This window comes from Helianthus annuus, chromosome 17 (genome assembly GCF_002127325.2).
Source record: "Helianthus annuus cultivar XRQ/B chromosome 17, HanXRQr2.0-SUNRISE, whole genome shotgun sequence".
Lineage (NCBI taxonomy): Eukaryota > Viridiplantae > Streptophyta > Magnoliopsida > Asterales > Asteraceae > Helianthus > Helianthus annuus.
In genome coordinates this window covers 194313606-194335792 of record NC_035449.2, presented here as the reverse complement: position 1 = coordinate 194335792, position 22187 = coordinate 194313606, and the positions used below count along the sequence as shown (strand labels likewise).

Here is a 22187-nt window from a genome sequence, read left to right as displayed (position 1 = left end):
ATGCTTAGAGCATGTGTGATCGATTTTGGCAAGAATTGGGAGAAGCATCTACCGCTGGTGGAATTCTCCTACAATAACAGCTACCACACTAGCATTCAGGCGGCACCTTTTGAGGCATTGTACGGTCGTAAATGCCGATCACCTATTTGCTGGGCGGAAGTCGGTGACAGTCAAATCACAGGCCCAGAACTGGTGGTAGATACAACGGAAAAGATTACCCAGATCAGACAACGCATGGCGGCAGCTCGTGACCTTCAGAAAAGCTACGCTGATAAGCGTAGGAAACCGCTAGAATTCTAGGTCGGGGACCGGGTTCTACTTAAAGTCTCACCCTGGAAGGGTGTGGTACGTTTCGGTAAACGGGGCAAGCTGAATCCGCGATATGTTGGACCATTCGAAATTACCGAGAGGATCGGTAAGGTTGCTTATAGATTGAACCTGCCTGCGGAGCTGAGTGCAGTGCACAATGTTTTCCACGTGTCTAATCTGAAGAAGTGTCTGTCAGATGAAACACTCATAATTCCCTTCAAGGAACTCACCATTGATGAACAGCTACACTTTACTGAGGAACCGATTGAAATCACGGATCGAGAGATCAAAACCCTCAAACGTAGCCAAATACCTCTCGTGCGAGTTCGTTGGAACTCACGACGTGGCCCAGAGTTCACCTGGGAGCGGGAAGACCAGATGAAGTGCAAGTATCCCCAGTTGTTCCCAAACGAAACCCCCAGCACTGAAGCTACAACCGAATTTCGGGACGAAATTCCAAACTAACGGGGGGATGATGTGACACCCCGTTGAAACACGCTAGCTTGACAGTTGCTGCCTTAACTTTCGGGACGAAAGTTCTTAAAACTTGGGGCTAATGTGACACTCTAGGTATTTCCAAACGAACATCTTGTAATATCCTTGTGTATATATATTATTAAATGGAAACGTGACTTTTTGCATGATATGTGTGGTATGTATGTATTATATATATTTAGGCGTATAAACTAGTGAGTCGAGACCACGACTCGAGACCACTCGGTCTCGAGTGGGCCTCTTGGGCCGTAACCGGTTTGGGCCGAAACCCCCCCCCTAAGCCTATTTTGAAACCTTGTATAAAATCCCAAACTTTCCCCACTTCCTTCATTTTACACAAACACACAAACACTCCTTTCTCTCTCACTAGAAACCCCAAAACAACACCCCATTCTCTTTCAAACTCTCGGTTCAAGCTCGGATCTCACAAGAAACACGGTCAAGATCATCATCACTCGGACACTTCATTTTCTCGGTTCCTTTCCTTTGTTTCGGCACCTTCTTCACAACCGGTTAGTAACGTAAAATGTGTAGATCATATGTGTTTGATGAACTAAAAGAATTATAGTTAGAAATATTTTGCATGATTTGTATGAATTGTGAATGGTTGTGGGTGTATGAACCTTTCCATGTTGATGTCTTGCAAAATGATCAAAATAAATAAAAGAATGATATTTAAGGAATGTTTAAACCAATCAAGTCATGTTTAAAGTTACAAAATGTATGTTTCTTTGTTCTTGCATGATGATCTTGTTAAAATATGTGATTTTGGTTCATAAAAATGTATGATCATGTTAAAGTGAAAACCCTAAAATGATGAACTTGTTATGAACATGATTGAATGATAGTTGAATATGTGAAAACCCTTATGATTTGATCCATAATTGATTAATAGATAGTTTGGGTAAGTTGTTAGTTAAATCCTATTGGTTGTTTCCTGATTTGGGCCTGATGCTTAGTACCATTAGGCTGACTATATCTGAATCTGCACGTGAACAAGACAAGGACAGCATTGCGACTCGCAACCACAACGGTTGCGACTCGCAACCACAGCGTGACAACTCGAGACCGCAACGGTTGCGACTCGAGACCAGACTCGGAACCTCTGAGGTTGCGAGTCAAGCCTGCACCACTCGAAACCAGCCAGCACAAGCCGAAACCTCCTGGTTGCGACTCGAGACCACCTTGTTGCGACTGGGCTGTCCACTTTGGTTATTGGGCCATAATTTGTTTAATATGGGCTACCTGTTGACTGGACTATGTGTTGCTGTTTGATTGTGTAGATATTAGGGCCGGCCCAATAACCCCATGTCTGTTTGTATGCATGCTACGTGTTAGTTATGTGTAGATTATACGTGAATGCTTGTACACCAAACCTGACCTACTGGTGACCATGTTAGGACGTGGTGACCAGCGTGTTTGACAAAGTAACCTAATCTGCCGAGCAACCCAAGGTGAGTTCACACACTAAAAGCATGCGTCCCGTGGAGGGACACGGACAAACTACCAACTTTGGGAAAAACACTTTTGAACCATTACTTCCGGGGGAAACCATAATGGGTAATTACTATCTCCGGGGGAGATACGTTTGGATACTATTTATAAATCACAACTAGCCATGCTAAACGAAACTCTATCACTTTAAGTCCCTGCTTACAGTACCGATTAATCGCCGGGGGCGAACGGGTTATTAGTTGATAGCGCTATTAGGTTTGACAACCTCACACCGTGACCGGGGGAGATCGGGCGTGAACTATTAGACCTTGCAACTTGGTCAATGACGATAGACATTGACTCGGGGCACAACAACTTTCCGTCAACAGTTTCGGTATCTACAGTTTAGTGAGCTTACAGATGGGGTAGCTCCCCACGACGTGATTGTAAATGCTTTATCTAAACAACTTAAGTTTTTGGTAAACTAAAACTGGACAACTAGTGAACTCACTCAGCATTATTGTTGACCCCTTTCTGCATGCTTTGCAGGTAACCAGTGACTGAGGAGCTGCTGCTTGGGGATGTGTAGTGTTCGTCAAAACCCGTGTGTTGGGTTTAATTATCTTGAACTAAGAACTATCTTTAAAACTATTTGGTTTATGCTTCCGCTGTTTTGTTCAAACTAATTATCGAACTTAAACTACGATGTTGCTAACTACCTTGGATAGCAAATATTTCTACTATTAATCAATGCTCAGTATAATTGGTGGCTGGATCCTGGTCGGTCACGCCTCCAAGCGGTGGTGTTCCGCACGTGGATTTTGGGGGTGTGACAGATTGGTATCAGAGCCATTGGTTATAGTGAACTTGGTTTTAAAAAGGGAAAAATCTTTTTGAGAAAACCAGACTATAACCTGTGACTCGCGACGACACTACACTCCAAGTGCAAGGCTCAACACATTAGACCTCATAGCTCGGACTAGTGTTTACTTGCTTGCTTACCTTATGCTTCTTGTTTTGCAATACGTACTAGTGTGCCTACTTAGATAGATACACCTCTCTCTTCTATCTCATTCTCGCTACATTACAACATCACACTCATACTATGTTTTCTGATTATGAAGACAATGAGTGGACGCGGAAGAGGAAACATTAACATGACTCAGGCTCAATTCACTAACCTGCTTAACACGGTGGCTGCAGCTTTCGCAGCTCACCCTGGAGGTAAACTCGTTATCCTAGGATGTTTAGATCCTACCGCCACATCGCCTTTTATCCCTATATCTATACGCTTCGCTTCTCACGAACAGGTCAGCATGCACCTGCGCAACCACCCGTGTGTACTTTCAAGACTTTCATGGATTGCAAGCCTCTCCCTTTCAATGGCACTGAGGGTGCCATAGGTCTTCTACACTGGATTGAGAAAGTTGAAGCTGTCTTTGCCGTCTGTGAGTGTCCCCCTGCGAATTGGGTGAAGTTTGCTACTGCTACGCTTGAAGGAAACGCGCTTTCCTGGTGGAAGGCGCAAATTCAGATGTTTGGATTGGAAACTGCTAATGCTACTGCGTGGGAGGATTTCAAGGACATGATTAAGGAGGAGTACTGTCACCGGGATGACATCCACAAACTTGAGAACGAGTACTATGCGCTTAAGATGGTTGGGTCAGAGATTGAAACCTACACTAAGTTGTCCAATGACTATGCTGCTCTTTGCCCAAACATGTCTCGACCTATGTATCGAAGAATCGAATTGTACGTCAAGGGTTTGGCTCCAGAAATTCGAAGCCATGTGACTGCAGCCAACCTCACTACCATTCAGCCGATCGTTCGACTTGCTCACAAACTCACTGATCAGGCCGTAGAAGAGGGCAGGTTGCCCAAAAGGATCAGTGCTACTGTCGGAACTTCTAGTGACAACAAGCGTAAGTGGGAAGGAAATCAAAGCAAGGATGCTAACCCCAGTCAGGCCCCAGCACAGCAAAGGAAAACTGAAAACAACAAGGGCACTCAACAACAGGGTGGCTATCGCGGTAACCACCCCAAGTGCAATAAGTGCAATCGACATCACAGTGGGCCTTGTGGGAAAAGTCAGTGTCAGCGATGTAACAAGATGGGGCATGAGGCCAAGGACTGTAGGAGTCCACGTCCCGTGGGGCAGAACCAGCAGCAACAACATCACGGGAACGCCAAGGGTTGTTTCCAGTGTGGAGCTGAGGGGCACTTTAAGAAGAATTGCCCTGAACTGAACCAGAACCGCAACAACAATCAGGGAGCTGGAAACAACGATCAGAACAACAACGCTGGGAATGGTGCTAGGGGAAGGGCTTTTGTGATTGGAGCTGGAGAAGCGAGGAATGACCCCAATGTCGTGGCGGGTAAGTTCCTACTCGATGATCGTTATGTTTCTGTATTATTTGATTCTGGAGCCGATGCTAGTTATGTGTCCCTACGTATTAGTAAGAAGCTTAAGCGTCCGCTTTCGTTACTAAGTTCTCATCATATCGTCGAGTTAGCTAATGGTAGAAACATAGAGGCCTCACATGTTATCAAAGGCTGCAAACTAGAACTGTCTGGTCAGACGTTTAGCATCGATCTTTTCCCTGTTACACTTGGAAGCTTCGACGTCGTCATCGGTATGGATTGGTTATCCAAGCATCGCGCTGAGATCCTCTGTCAAGAGAAAGCAGTTCGTATTCCCCGCCGTTCTGGCAAACCCCTCATTGTACAAGGTGGCAAAGGCGGAGAAATCTCCGGCGTTATCTCATTCTTGAAGGCCCAGAAGTGTTTACGAAAAGGGCACACCGCTATCTTAGCACTTGTCACCAACACGCAGGAAAAGGAAAAGAGGATTGAAGATTTTCCAGTGCTGCGTGACTACCCTGAGGTTGTTCCTGAAGAACTACCTGGACTCCCTCCCCACCGTCAGGTCGAATTTCAAATCGAGCTAGCTCCCGGAGCAGCGCCCATAGCTCGTGCGCCTTATCGACTAGCCCCCGCAGAATTGAAGGAACTCTCTACACAACTACAGGAACTATTGGATAAAGGGTTTATCCGCCCTAGTTCATCACCCTGGGGAGCACCGGTACTCTTTGTTAAGAAGAAGGATGGCACGTTCCGAATGTGCATCGACTACCGTGAACTGAACAAAGTTACCATCAAGAATCGTTACCCTCTCCCACGAATCGAAGACCTATTCGATCAGTTGCAAGGATCGAGCTACTACTCTAAGATCGACTTACGATCGGGCTATCATCAGCTAAGAGTCCGTAATGAAGACATCTCCAAAACTGCATTCAGAACTCGTTATGGTCACTATGAATTCCTTGTCATGCCCTTTGGAATGACCAACGCGCCCGCAGTATTCATGGATCTCATGAACCGAGTGTGCAAACCTTACCTCGACAAATTCGTGATTGTGTTTATCGACGACATCCTGATCTACTCGAAAAGTCAAGAAGAGCATGAACAGCACCTACGCCTTATCCTCGAACTCCTTCGCAATGAGCAACTGTATGCTAAGTTCTCGAAATGCGACTTCTGGCTTCGAGAAGTCCATTTCCTTGGGCACGTGGTTAACAAGGATGGAATTCACGTCGACCCAGCTAAGATCGACTCAATAAAGAATTGGCCTACCCCTAAGACTCCGACCGAAGTCCGCCAATTCTTGGGACTAGCAGGGTACTATCGAAGATTTATCATGGGATTCTCAAAGATTGCTCAGCCTCTCACGGCTCTTACTCAGAAGGGTATGGTTTATAAATGGGGTGAAGCTCAGGAAACCGCATTTCAGAAGCTAAAGGATAACCTCTGTAGTGCTCCTATTCTCTCGTTGCCTGAAGGCACTGACGACTTTGTGGTTTACTGCGATGCGTCTATCCATGGGCTCGGTTGCGTGTTAATGCAACGCGACAAAGTTATTGCCTACGCTTCTCGACAACTTAAGACGCACGAAAAGAACTACACTACGCACGACTTGGAACTAGGAGCAGTGATCTTTGCGCTTAAGATATGGAGACATTACCTGTACGGTACCAAGTGCACCATTTACACCGATCACAGGAGTCTCGAGCATATCTTCAAGCAAAAGGAATTAAACATGCGACAACGTCGATGGGTCGAACTCCTGAATGATTATGAATGCGCCATCAAGTACCATCCGGGCAAGGCCAATGTTGTGGCAGACGCCCTCAGCCGAAAAGACACTACGCCCAAGCGCGTGCGAGCGTTACAACTTACCATCCAGTCTAACCTCCCCACCCAGATTCGAAATGCTCAGACTGAAGCTCTGAAACCGGAAAACATCAGGGCTGAGTCCCTGCGAGGATCGAGACAACGACTAGAACAAAAAGAAGACGGCGCTTACTATGTGACAGGGCGCATTTGGGTCCCACTCTACGGTGATCTGCGTGGGCTTGTGATGGACGAGGCCCATAAGTCCCGTTATTCAGTACATCCTGGTTCGGATAAGATGTACCACGACATAAGAACCACTTACTGGTGGCCTGGCATGAAAGCCCACATAGCAGCATACGTTAGCAAGTGTTTGACCTGCGCAAGAGTCAAGACTGAGTATCAGAAACCGGCAGGCCTACTCCAGCAGCCAGAAATCCTGAAGTGGAAATGGGAACAAATTTCCATGGATTTTGTTACGGGGCTACCTAGGTCCCAACGCGGAAATGATACTATTTGGGTAATAGTAGATCGATTGACTAAGTCTGCACACTTCCTGGCCATTAAGGAAACAGACAAGTTTTCTACCTTGGCAGAAATCTATTTAAAGGAAGTAGTCTCGAGACACGGGGTGCCAACTTCCATCATTTCCGACCGAGACGCTCGTTTTACTTCCGAGTTGTGGCAAGCTATGCACAAATCCTTTGGCTCACGTTTGGACATGAGCACCGCTTATCACCCATAAACGGATGGGCAGTCTGAACGCACCATCCAAACCCTGGAAGACATGCTTAGAGCATGTGTGATCGATTTTGGCAAGAATTGGGAGAAGCATCTACCGCTGGTGGAATTCTCCTACAATAACAGCTACCACACTAGCATTCAGGCGGCACCTTTTGAGGCATTGTACGGTCGTAAATGCCGATCACCTATTTGCTGGGCGGAAGTCGGTGACAGTCAAATCACAGGCCCAGAACTGGTGGTAGATACAACGGAAAAGATTACCCAGATCAGACAACGCATGGCGGCAGCTCGTGACCGTCAGAAAAGCTACGCTGATAAGCGTAGGAAACCGCTAGAATTCTAGGTCGGGGACCGGGTTCTACTTAAAGTCTCACCCTGGAAGGGTGTGGTACGTTTCGGTAAACGGGGCAAGCTGAATCCGCGATATGTTGGACCATTCGAAATTACCGAGAGGATCGGTAAGGTTGCTTATAGATTGAACCTGCCTGCGGAGCTGAGTGCAGTGCACAATGTTTTCCACGTGTCTAATCTGAAGAAGTGTCTGTCAGATGAAACACTCATAATTCCCTTCAAGGAACTCACCATTGATGAACAGCTACACTTTACTGAGGAACCGATTGAAATCACGGATTGAGAGATCAAACCCCTCAAACGTAGCCAAATACCTCTCGTGCGAGTTCGTTGGAACTCACGACGTGGCCCAGAGTTCACCTGGGAGCGGGAAGACCAGATGAAGTGCAAGTATCCCCAGTTGTTCCCAAACGAAACCCCCAGCACTGAAGCTACAACCGAATTTCGGGACGAAATTCCAAACTAACGGGGGGATGATGTGACACCCCGTTGAAACACGCTAGCTTGACAGTGGCTGCCTTAACTTTCGGGACGAAAGTTCTTAAAACTTGGGGCTAATGTGACACTCTAGGTTTTTCCGAACGAACATCTTGTAATATCCTTGTGTATATATATTATTAAATGGAAACGTGACTTTTTGCATGATATGTGTGGTATGTATGTATTATATATATTTAGGCGTATAAACTAGTGAGTCGAGACCACGACTCGAGACCACTCGGTCTCGAGTGGGCCTCTTGGGCCGTAACCGGTTTGGGCCGAAACCCCCCCCCCCCCTAAGCCTATTTTGAAACCTTGTATAAAATCCCAAACTTTCCCCACTTCCTTCATTTTACACAAACACACAAACACTCCTTTCTCTCTCACTAGAAACCCCAAAACAACACCCCATTCTCTTTCAAACTCTCGGTTCAAGCTCGGATCTCACAAGAAACACGGTCAAGATCATCATCACTCGGACACTTCATTTTCTCGGTTCCTTTCCTTTGTTTCGGCACCTTCTTCACAACCGGTTAGTAATGTAAAATGTGTAGATCATATGTGTTTGATGAACTAAAAGAATTATAGTTAGAAATCTTTTGCATGATTTGTATGAATTGTGAATGGTTGTGGGTGTATGAACCTTTCCATGTTGATGTCTTGCAAAATGATCAAAATAAATAAAAGAATGATATTTTAGGAATGTTTAAACCAATCAAGTCATGTTTAAAGTTACAAAATGTATGTTTCTTTGTTCTTGCATGATGATCTTGTTAAAATATGTGATTTTGGTTCATAAAAATGTATGATCATGTTAAAGTGAAAACCCTAAAATGATGAACTTGTTATGAACATGATTGAATGATAGTTGAATATGTGAAAACCCTTATGATTTAATCCATAATTGATTAATAGATAGTTTGGGTAAGTTGTTAGTTAAATCCTATTGGTTGTTTCCTGATTTGGGCCTGATGCTTAGTACCATTAGGCTGACTATATCTGAATCTGCACGTGAACAAGACAAGGACAGCATTGCGACTCGCAACCACAACGGTTGCGACTCGCAACCACAGCGTGACAACTCGAGACCGCAACGGTTGCGACTCGAGACCCCAACGGTTGCGACTCGAGACCAGACTCGGAACCTCTGAGGTTGCGAGTCAAGCCTGCACCACTCGAAACCAGCCAGCACAAGCCGAAACCTCCTGGTTGCGACTCGAGACCACCTTGTTGCGACTGGGCTGTCCACTTTGGTTATTGGGCCATAATGTGTTTAATATGGGCTACTGTTGACTGGACTATGTGTTGCTGTTTGATTGTGTAGATATTAGGGCCGGCCCAATAACCCCATGTCTGTTTGTATGCATGCTACGTGTTAGTTATGTGTAGATTATACGTGAATGCTTGTACACCAAACCTGACCTACTGGTGACCATGTTAGGACGTGGTGACCAGCGTGTTTGACAAAGTAACCTAATCTGCCGAGCAACCCAAGGTGAGTTCACACACTAAAAGCATGCGTCCCGTGGAGGGACACGGACAAACTACCAACTTTGAGAAAAACACTTTTGAACCATTACTTCCGGGGGAAACCATAATGGGTAATTACTATCTCCGGGGGAGATACGTTTGGATACTATTTATAAATCACAACTAGCCATGCTAAACGAAACTCTATCACTTTAAGTCCCTGCTTACAGTACCGATTAATCGCCGGGGGCGAACGGGTTATTAGTTGATAGCGCTATTAGGTTTGACAACCTCACACCGTGACCGGGGGAGATCGGGCGTGAACTATTAAACCTTGCAACTTGGTCAATGACGATAGACATTGACTCGGGGCACAACAACTTTCCGTCAACAGTTTCGGTATCTACAGTTTAGTGAGCTTACAGATGGGGTAGCTCCCCACGACGTGATTGTAAATGCTTTATCTAAACAACTTAAGTTTTTGGTAAACTAAAACTGGACAACTAGTGAACTCACTCAGCATTATTGTTGACCCCTTTCTGCATGCTTTGCAGGTAACCAGTGACTGAGGAGCTGCTGCTTGGGGATGTGTAGTGTTCGTCAAAACCCGTGTGTTGGGTTTAATTATCTTGAACTAAGAACTATCTTTAAAACTATTTGGTTTATGCTTCCGCTGTTTTGTTCAAACTAATTATCGAACTTAAACTACGATGTTGCTAACTACCTTGGATAGCAAATATTTCTACTATTAATCAATGCTCAGTATAATTGGTGGCTGGATCCTGGTCGGTCACGCCTCCAAGCGGTGGTGTTCCGCACGTGGATTTTGGGGGTGTGACAATCATTGCGACGTGATGATCCCAACTCTTTGGTAAAGCATTTAGAAGCTGCCTATTTGATGAGGCATTCGACGTGTGCATTTCCTCCATCTGCATTTGAGTAACCAACTTAACGAATCTCTGAATTTGATTATCAACAGTCTCTCCATATATATGGTTAAAATTGTTGAAATTTTGACTCAGTAGATTCCTACGACTTTCTTTCATATCTTCATTGCCTTCGTAGACATCTATCAATGATTCCCACAATTCCTTAGCAGATTTGCAAGTGCGAAAACCAATAGCAATGTCTGGTCCCAATGCCATGGTCAGGTAAGAAAATGCCATCTCATCCTCCTCAACAATCTTAAAATCTTCTTCAGTATACTTATCAACAGGCTTTTTCACTTTCACACCCTCATCAGTAGGACTATCCATCATAATTTCTCTTGGGCCTCTTAGAATACTACGCCAGATTTTTGCATCTTTGACCTTAACATGTTTCTCGAAACGCCACTTCCACTCAGGGAATTCATTTCCATCCAACAACCGGGGAACACGAGTGGTAGTTCCAATGATGGAATCCAGTTCTTGATGTTTAGACATAGCTGCCAAATCCACAGTTTGATTGTTCGAAGTCATGGTTACTTAAGTCCTTAATTAATTTACTGATTAATTAATTATTTAAGTTCAAAGGTTCAAGTGTCCAAAGTTAACAATCTGAATGACGTTGCGAGTCGAGACAGAAGTCGAGACTGAAATTGCGAGTCAAAATGACAGCTCGAGACCACAGCAGTTGCGAGTCGAGACAAAGTGAACTATCCACTCGAGACTGAAATTGCAAATGATGTTGCGAGTCGAGACAGAAGAATTCTATACTCAGGACCACGGCAGTTGCGAGTCGAGACCAAACAAGCTTTCCACTCGAGACACAAAGCTTCAAAACTCGAGAACAAAGTCGTTGCGAGTCGAGATCGAAGTCGAGAACAAAGCTTCAATACTCGAGAACAAAGGATGTTGCGAGTCGAGACCAAAGACTTTCAATCGAGACCTACAAAATAGATTGATGAGATAACAGCAACCGTGATTCCTGATTTTCAGCAGCTTCCAAAAAATTCAAAGATATGATATCTTTGAATCTTTTATCCTCAACAAACTTCCGTTAATTCAGCAAACACCTTAACTACGAATCACAATCCAAAATCAGCAACTTTAATCAATATTTGTGAAGAACAGTTGAATCCGAACACAGTAACAATACTGAAATTCTGTAAACACTTAGCAAACAAGATCAGTACCACTTAATGCCTTCTTGAATCCAATGATATCAAAACCGAACCAAGACTTGGTTTCTTGGCTCTGATACCAATTGTAAAACCCGATAGAATCTTTCAATGATGTCAATGTTAACTTGTGTAAGTGCGGAATCCAAACACAAGTGGATTCAAGAAAACAATAAAGTAAATAAACGCAATAATCAAATCAGAACTATCTTGCATTCACCTTAACTTGATGACAGATACAAGACACATACGCAACCGATCTCGAGTGGTCTCCCTTGACTTTCTACCAGACGATTAACCCCTAAACATAACAAAGGTTTGCTTAAATACTATCTAGAATGGATCGAGACCATTCCAAGGCCCACTCGAGATCTCACAAACCCATTACAAACATTTGACCCAAAACATATTAGTTAGACATTACAAGATCAACCCTATACTTTAGTATTTCTCTATGAATAAACCTTAAGGTTTCAACAGGGGTTGATAGCGGCGAGGTTCCCTGCCCGGAGGCCCAATACCGGCGGAATAAAAGGCGAGATGAAGTAGAACTGACTTTCCTGGTTCAAAACCTTCTGGAAAGGATATCCCGTACCCTCCTATGGCGAGCTTTCCAACCACATGGATGCATCACGGATGCGTATGTCGCAAAAAAGAAAGATTCGAAAGGCAACCACTTTGGTTTTATCAGGTACGTGGGGTTGGAAGACATTAATATGGTGCTAAGTGCAATGAACAAGGTGAAATTAATGAACTGAGGAACCGGGAACAAGGGAGGAAAACGATCTCAGTTGCTGACAATAACTCGGCCTTCCCAAAACATTGTGTCGGAAGGTCCATTGTTGGTATGGCGAAGGACCTCTCGACTCTGAGAAAGGTCAATTCTGTTCTTGTGGCGTGAGGACTGGAGAACTTTAGTGTGTCTTATGTTGGAGGTTTAACTGTCTTGTTAGTTCTCAAGAGTCACAAGGTAGCCGGTGAAGTCCTACAAAGATGTACTGATTTGTTGGGCTCGATTCTCTCGCATGTAAGGATTTGGAATGGGGAAGACTTCTGTTTTGACAGAGTTGTTACGCTAAGCATAAAAGGGATTCCGTTCCAAATCCGAGACGACTCTCTTTTCGATCAGATTGGGGGCCTTTACGGGAGAATTCTGAAGGGGTCGTCGTTCAGTTGGGTTGCGGATAACAACTCCAACAACTCATGCATCGTTCTAACCCCTTACGGCCGTTCAGTTGAAGATGTCGTTCAACTTGTTTGGAAGAATAAAACGTATCCGGACTGGGTATCGGAGGTATGTGACCTTAGGCCTTTTAGTTTTGATGGTGAGGATCCACCTCCGATGTCCGGGAGCGATCAGAAAGACACGGGAGAACCGATGGTGGAAGTAGTCGAGGTAGAGGAGGGAGAAATCGGGATACCAGGAGCCCTCCCTTCTGTGGGTTCCACCCAAGGCCCCCCAACTAGATTGTTTCATCATCAGCAGACGGAGGAGGTGGTGCCAAACCCTTCTACAACGACAGATGGTGGTCACCAAAATCCTACTTCGGATGTACTTGTCGGTATGTACGAGGGCCCTCCGGTGATGTGTGATATTCCTGTCGGCCAGCATCCACAATATGAAGAAATACACGGTGTTCGACCAGCCAAATCTTCGACTTACGCGGCTTTGAAGACGACACGGCAAAGACCATAATTGGTGATGGAGGTTTTGAGGTTTCTCAATGAATTTTTTGAGCATAAATTTAAGGGGGCCGATTGATTCATCAAAACGGTAGAATCAATTTGGTCAATGTCTACGCACCTAATGACGTTGTATTGCGAAGAGAGCTTTGGTCCAATTTATTGCAGGTCAGGAACTCTCTTCAAGGAATTTGGGTTATGATGGGGGATTTCAATGAAGTAAGAGAACCAGCAGATCGTCAAAATTCTGAATTTGTGGCGTCGCGGGCTGATGCTTTTAATCAGTTTAGTTTATACTGGCAGCCGCATTTTTAAAGATCATATTTATATGTACAAGCATCCATATCCTAAATTTTCACTTTATTATTAATAATAATAATAATAATAATAATAATAATAATAATAATAATAATAATAATAATAATAATAATAATAGCAAGAACAAGAACAATAACAATAATAATAATAATCGTGAGGCTTTTCTTTTTCAATATCTCATTCTTAAACGTATTGTAAATATTGTAAAGTGTAAATTACTTTTTGAGTCCCTGTGTTTTATGGGTTTTTACTAGTTGAGTCCAAAATCAAAAATTTTAACGACCTAAGTCCCCATAAGAATTTTTTTAAACATTTAAGTCCAAATTTTTAACACTGTTTAAATTATTCTGTTAACTTTTGTTAAATAACCAAATTACCCTTTTAATTAAAAAAACATTTTATTATTAAATATATATGCATTTTCTAGATCATGTCCCGATCATAAAGAATAATGGATTACAATTTCTCCAGAACTTTCTCTCTACAAAATTATTATTTTGTATATAATTTACTTATTATTTCATAAATATTATATATAGTATTTATTATTAGGCTTGGGCTCGGGTTTGACTCGTTAAGACTCGGCTCTTTTCGAGCCGAGCTTGAGTAGTTCACTTTACGGGTATCTCGGCTCATTTGCACCCCTTTTTATTACTTATTGTTGCTAAGTGTGTATTTTCATGATAACCTATACCGTGCCAGAAGTGTCTCTGTCACCACATGTTAAAAACATACCCTCCGAGTGTCCAGTAGCTAGTAGTTGTTGCTTGTTGCATACCTGCAAAAAAAACAAAATTCGCTTAAAAGTCCTAACATATATACATGCATGCTATAGAAAATATATACAACTACACCATAATTATGACTAATTCTATAAAACAAATCACAAACCTTAATATATATAAAATCAAACCAGTGTTTTATCTTAGTTGATTTCCAAAGCCCTTAGTTGATTCATCTTTTCCATGGTCGACGTTTCATTCCTCCACGAGACACTGGCGTTCCGGCGTTCCACCACCAATTGAAAGCCCTAGTTTTGCTAAAGTTCCCCAAGGCTCCAAGCGCTTCGTTCCCGCATCGGCGCTCCTCAAAGATTGTTTGGAGTTCAGAACCAACTTTGGCGCCAAATTAAAGTTCCACATAAAACAGGCACGCATCACTATGGGCAGCAACCAGAGACATATGTGACACTGATCATACACGAACAAACCTGCATAAAACTCAACAATAAACAGACTTAAGTATGTCAAGTACTAAAAGATGTTACTCAATTACATATCGTTAACAGGAGCATCAGCACAATTGGGTTAAAAACAAGCCGAACGCACAAAAACAGATATCATAAGGTCAAATCCACAAAGTGGCTTCATTAATTAGCAACCTCATATTAATATAAATTCGATTTGCTTCATTAATTAGCAACCTCATATTAATATAAATTCGATTTGCTCTATTTTTCAACGTAAACTTTTTTATGGAAACGAGTATGGTTAAGTAAAAAAAATATATATTATTTTAAATTTAAAATTACTATTCATGTTCCTTCAACAACAATATATATATATATATATATATATATATATATATAATTGTAATTTTTTAAAAACTTTAATATATCAAAGTCAAGTGGAAAGAATAATTTAAGCAAAAATAAGTAAAGATATTGGATTTTTTTTATTTTTTATAATAGGATCCCTAAAAAATCGCAACATCTTCATTATGCTTTTCCTAATTTTATTACAAGAATAATATATACATTTTTTACGCTATTCGATAGGTGTCTATTTATATATTTATTCGATCTGTTTGTTTCGAAGTCGGTGGTCTTTCTGGAGCAGCATCTAGGGTTGTCCTTTTTTATCAGAAGACCAACCTAAATTCGAAGTCACCCGAACCCGAATTAGAAAATAACCGAAAAACCCGAACCCGAATAAAAACCCGAATATTAATTGTCTTTTTTTTTTACAGATGTGGTTTGATTTGGAGTGTTTTATACTTGAAACATTAAGTTTTGAGACTTTTGTATTTTATCATACCATATTGTTAAATGATGTTTGAATTATGATAATATTTTTTATAACAACATGATATATTTGATAATATTTTGTGAAAAAAATTATTTTTTTTCATTTTACATCTAAACCCAAAAACCGAACAACCCGACCCGAACGAACCCGAACCCGAATAACCCATACCCGAACAACTCGAACTTTAAATGGGTCGGTTATCGGGTCACTTTTCCCTAGCCAAAAATCCGAACAATCCGACCCGAAAAACCCGAAACCCGAACAAATAACCCGATGAACACCCCTAGCAGCATCTCAATCTATAAGGATAAAGGTAAGGCGCATTTCACCCTCTGGAGCTGACTCTGCTATTTGTGAGATATACTTTTTATAGTGGTATAGTTGTTGTGTTTGAATAATAATAACAATTTTTGAAATAATTAGGATATTACTTGCATATTTTTTGAATAGGGTAAGACCTTAAAATAGTAGAGAAGCTAATTAGGATGTTACACTCACCATAACCAACTATTGGTTAATATAAATCATTCATTTCAAGTTACTTATAATTGAAGTTATACAACAAAAGTCCACTAAAAATTCCCAAGTTTGTTGTACCCCTTTTTAACGCTCATTCAATAGCGTTGGGAATATCGCCTTCAAGAGGTTATAGCGGGAAACAGGGCCGGCCCTGATAATTCGTGTACCCTGTTCGAGCTCGAAAAAACGTGACCTAATGTCAATGGGCTAATAACTAATCTAAACCATAAGAATAGGTTTGTAAGTTGGCCTATGTTGGTGTTTGTATGGGTATATCCTATTAAAAAATATATTTTACATGTACATATCGGGTTTTTTTCATAAAATAAAGTGTCTTTCGAAATATCGGGCCCTGGCCGGTGGTCCTCCCCGCCCACCCTCAGGGCCGGCCATGACGGGAAACTAGAGAATCATCAGCTTACTACTGCACCACCCTTTGATTGTATTTATAATTATAATATATACCATTAACTAATTTTCCCATTAGCAACATAATCCTCAAATCTCAAACTCAATCAAATAGCAACATTAACAAGGTGCAAGCTACTTGCATTCTGTACTTAGCTAATCATTCATATCCAGGTTCCTAAAGCAGCATAATATGTTAAACATGTCGATAACTTTACAAACGACAAGCGTTAAATATACTAAACGATGTTATGCTCGCCTGCATTTCCATCACCTTCATCTTCTTTCATTGCCTTCTGTTAGGCCTAAAAACATCCATTAAAACTTCGGGTCTGAGTCTTAAGCGACAAAATATTATCTCTGGTTTGTCTGCTTGACTCCATAATCTGTTTATTAAAAGATTTATATTATGACTATAATATTAATATTGTTTTTGAAATCATAATTAACATGTTTAGTTACCTGCAGTAACTCATGAACCAGTGGAGGAATGTTATCAAAGAAACAGGAGCCCAAAGTGTTGTATCTTTTTCTAATTCAGACGACGCAAACACAGAGATATTAGGATGCGGTTCAACTTGATTCACTATACACTTATTGCCTTCCATAATGCGAATAACTCTACCGTCGTTTTTCTTCCATACGACACAGTCTAATCCACTCATAACATGCTCACTATCAGGCCCGAAAAAACTAACCCCTTTAACCATAAAATTGTTCCTATGCCCAGAATACATATGTGGTTCATCCAAACTATCCACATGTTCTTGCGACGCTGCAAGGGTACGGGCCTAAACCCATATTCTTTTGAAACAAATAAATGAGTTCACCGTTACAAGAAACAAGAAGCTTGCTTGTGTTGGAATAGGACAGTCCAGTGATTTGCATTTCACGAGTCTTGATTAGATGTTTTGGGCAGAATGTCTCAACAGGTGCATCCTTGTTGCTTGGAAGTTTTCTAATATCGTATACGCGCGCGTATTGGTCGCAATCTCCTAGATAAAAATAATTAGGGTGTCGTGGGTCGATGATAATGGAGTTCAGGCTTAATATGTTTGAAGAGAAGAGGTTGTCGGTTCCTGTGAATGTGGAGCAACAGAAAAGCTTTGTGGAAGAATTACTTCTCAAATCGAACTGCAACAGAAAAGCTTTGTGTAAGAATTAGTTCCGACTTTGTGATACAATCCGGCTAGTAGCGGGATTAGTTAAAGCTAATAATCGTTTGTAGTTAGTAACACTCGATAAAACAACCAAAAGAGAAAATCCAGATTATTTCTCTAATATATATCATAGATGAATAGTTCTAAACGACTCCACCAATAATATAAACATTTCAAAAGTGTAGCAAAGAATAAAATTTAATGCAACCGCGTATTTAGTCTTTAGAAAAGGCGAACAAACGAAAGTTATAAGAAAAAAACAAAACTATAGGATTAAAAACGTATACTATTTACAGTATAAGGCATGTAATAGAAACTTATAAAAAAAAAGTCAAAGTTAACGTTCACGCAAGTTGGTAACTGTTATAAACTATTGGGTTAAAAACGGATATTGTTTATTGTATAAGGTGTGTAATGAAAAAAAAGGTCAAAGTCACTATTCACAAAAGTTGATAAGTGTTGGTATCTTGAATTTCTAGTTCTTATCACTTTGACTATACAATGGTCAAACTAATTATGTTTCGGACAGAAATTTAACTTACACGCTGAACGAATCCGTCCTCGCCACAGCTGTAAAACATGTGGGGACTTCCAGGCTCAACAGCAAGCTTGTGAACGCGCCCATTGTGCTTCCCTAATTCTATTGTTTGAAGGTTACCGTTATCTGCTACTTGACCAAGTCTCACCTGAAAAATAACAAGTCAAAACAAAGTGTATCTGATTTTGATACCTACCATACGTATGTATATGTACAGTTTGACACGCGTTTTTATATAGAGTTACTCACCTGACCATCACCACAGGAAGTTACTATAGCCGTGTCAATGTGTCATTAGTAAAAGGCATAATCCGAGCCTGCAATACATTTCTAGCATGACCCGAAAGGACCAAAGCTTTACTTGCCACATTCCACAACATGTCATCAGAACCCGACACCAGGCGATCACCACAGCGGTTGAACTCGATCGTGTTTACCCAATCTTCATGCCCAATCAGTTTACCAGCAAGACCAATCCTTCTTACAAGACCAGACCCTTCAACAACAATCATACAAATAACAATATACTTGCTAATGATTAAATCTTCACAGTGGCCAACTAAGGGATATGTTTAGAATTTATATCAACACACCATACAACATACATAAGCAAAGAAAAGAGTTTATGCATCATAGAGTACAACACCTATTGTATTGCCCAAAAATTGTTACAAATTTACAATTATTATTATTATGTAACCTTTATCTCCTCCAATAATATAACATTAATATAAAAAAGAACTTTTTTGTCTCATAGTATAGATTATAAACTGCCATACTGAATCTGCCATGCAAACGAAAATAACAGAATAAAACTTGCGCGTACATATTATAACTGAAACATAGGATCCACCAGCTTCCATATCATTGGACAAGTTTCCAACGGCTAAGGCTCACATTGTGATGTCAGCCGCTTGAACAATACAAAAAATGAAACGTATTATATACCTTGGTATTTACAAAGTTTTCATGGTTAACATTAGCGGTCTGAAATCCAGCTATGCAAACGCGTGGCCACAGCTGCGAAGAAAGGCTTCGCTGACAGAATTGAATCCAGAATCTCAAAAAGACTTATACGTCTACCGATCAGCATATTCATCCTGAACAACAATCTGTCAATGGAATAGTTTTTCGCTTGTGACAAACCACACCAAGTAGCAGCCTCAACTTCAATCTGCATATCTATTCTTATAGTAGCAGCAGCTATAATATGCCAAGCCCAATCCTTGGTCCGTAGGAATAAGACCAAATTTTATGTAGGTATGAATAAGAACAATACCCTCACTATGGACAATAAACAAAGCAGCCCAATTCATCTCTTTTCAAACTCCTTTTATTGAACTTATAAAGATATTTTTCAAAATAAGGACTTTTATTAGCTAGCGTACTACAAAATGCGAACAAAGAGTCATCCAACTTTCGTAAGCGGACTTCAGATCCACTCTATATACTTTATAAAATTCTTTTAGTATTAAATAGTTTCTTAAATAAACTGATTATATTGTAAACGATGTCCATATCCACCATCATGAACCACAATCGCAAACATTCTGAATCATAAAAATCTAGCTGGTAATTTTTTCTTTTTTTTTAACTTTCGTAGGGCTTTGGTTCTAGAACACCCGTATCTTCATCAATGGCAAGCCTTCTAATTGCAAATTTAATACCAGCATCACTCTATATATAACAATTATCAGAGATTTCGTCTAATTAAAGTAAAAAAGTTACACTGAAACACATTCGATCCATACATCCATACAGAAATCAAGCATCACACTCAACTCACGCACCATTAGTAGCGTCATCTTCTTCATCATCATCACGCACTTCATCTTCAGTAGCTTTAGCTTTAGCTTTAGCGTCATCTTCTTCATCATCTTTATTAAGCGTTCTTCTAAAATAAAGGCGTTTACCCCTGTAAGGGGCATACCTTAAACTTGAGTCTTGCGCAGGTATGAAGCTCTCAAACCCCTTCTTTGTTGCATTCTTTTCGATTCTTTCGATGGCCCACTTCGGTGGGTGTACATCCTCGGGGAACTAGATTTGAATAATCCGTTTTGGGGCCTTCATGCTCTTGCTAATGAAAAATAATTTTTTAAGAGCCCCTTCCTCCAAATCCCTGCAAAACAAATGCATATTAAGTAACTTTAACCTTAAAATCGAAAATCATTAAGCACTTACTGGTCAAAATGCATGTTGGAGATCTTTTTGATGACGACCACAACGTCATCTTGAATGTAATCCCTGGTATACATGGAAGAATGAAATGTCGAAATTGTGCTAGAAGCTTCAAAAATGCAAGCACCCATACTTCTACATAAATACAAAAAGATACACAAATGAAAACTTAAAAAAGGAGATATTATAATGATAAACAGAGTTTGACGAGTATGCATTTATGAGTTTAACATGGTTTGACCTCTTCCGATGAGACCGTGAATCTCCATCATCTTTTGTGAGGGGAAAACCACGGTATCCTACAGAAAATTAGGATGTTGCATCAAATCCTATTAAAATAAGGCAATGACATGGAACCAAAGGGCGAAAGTCAGAGTGGACTCAAGTGATGTGCAAACGAGCCGCGCCGAGCACCAAGCTCGAGCTCGTTTAACTTACGAAGGCTTGAACTCGGCTCATTTAATATTTTATAGTTAATTTATATTAATTATAATTATTATTTTGTATATAATTTACTTATTATTTCATAAATATTATATATAGTATTTATTATTAGGAGGTGCAATTTAATATAGATTTAGGGGATAAAAAAAAACTTAGCTAACACTTAAACAAAAAGGAATCACAACAGTAATCCTAGATAACATCCAACAATACAGAACTAGAAAACTAAATAATTGCATAAAGTAATCATATTTTATAACTATGAATTTACTAATAACATTAGAATAACCCTTTGGATTAGAGATTAGAAATTTGGAATTTTATACATGTTAATCCAATCCAATAGGAATTCCTGTTCAGTTTCAAAAAGAACAAGAAGTTTTCAAAAAGGCAAAGAAAAGGATGGAACCAGCAGCAACCTTTTACTCCAAAACAAAAGCTCAAACCAAGTTCGATTTATTATATGGATTCACTTAAAATTTATGTATGGGTGACTAAAATTTAGGATAAAGGGAATGAGAGTTTACCTAAAATTTCCGAGATCACCGATTCCAACCAAAAATGAATGGAAGACTGATAGAACAGCCAAGCCATGGAATCTTGTAACAAAAGAAGCTCCCGCACACACACACACACACTTTGATCATGGCATAGGTTTGTTTGTAGGAACGCTAAAACCGTTGTATGTGGTTAGTGTGAGAGATGTTGGAGAAAGAAAGAAACCAATTTGGTAGAGTGTGCTTGCTTGCTTGCTTGCTGTTCAAACAAGCTATTGTATTGTGGATGGGGAGGAATTTAAAGTGTGAAAATAGGTTCTTGCCGGGTACAATATCACGGGTGAATAGAATAGTTCACCTTTGGCAGCTATGCATTGATTTGATTTGATGGATGATTGGAAAATTCAATACAATGCATTGCATTGAAGTACCAGTAGTAAGTAATTGTCAGCGGGGACTGATTAGAGTAAAAGGCCTGGCCACAATTAATTTATTTATTATGCATAAGTTAGTTAGTTGGTGGAGTAGTAGGAATCTAAAAGGCTTTGCATCAGTAGAGTAGTAATTGTCGTGTAGTTAACAACTCGCTGCAGCAGCAGAAAGTTGGACAAGTCTCGGAGAGGTCTTAGAAACAGACCAAAGGTTTTTGCTTCTTCTTGGCAAATCAAATGTATTAAGTATTGGGGTTTAATGTAGCAATTGGTTGTAGTTTCTTTTAGGCTCTATGTATGTATCTGGGTGGATGTAATTAATTTGGTGTATGTCTAACTATTGTTAGCATCTCTATATATATAATTGCTTTCTTGGGAAACAAACAAATGAAAGTTATACATACATTAAAATCCTTCCAAAAAAAATCTC

The 22187-nt window shown here is 40.6% G+C and overlaps 1 protein-coding gene and 1 pseudogene across 1 annotated transcript; both read right to left on the bottom strand.

The window, feature by feature from the left end:
* Positions 1-14532: 14532 nt before the first annotated feature.
* Positions 14533-20084, bottom strand: LOC110924363 (annotated as a pseudogene).
* Positions 19837-21603, bottom strand: LOC110925657. Its single transcript, XM_035986481.1, has 4 exons — positions 21357-21603; positions 20627-20684; positions 20389-20520; positions 19837-20326 (listed from the first exon to the last, which is right to left on the bottom strand). Exons 1-4 carry the CDS (start codon positions 21421-21423, stop codon positions 20245-20247), a joined length of 339 nt encoding a protein of 112 aa, XP_035842374.1. The 5' UTR covers positions 21424-21603; the 3' UTR covers positions 19837-20244.
* Positions 21604-22187: the final 584 nt, after the last annotated feature.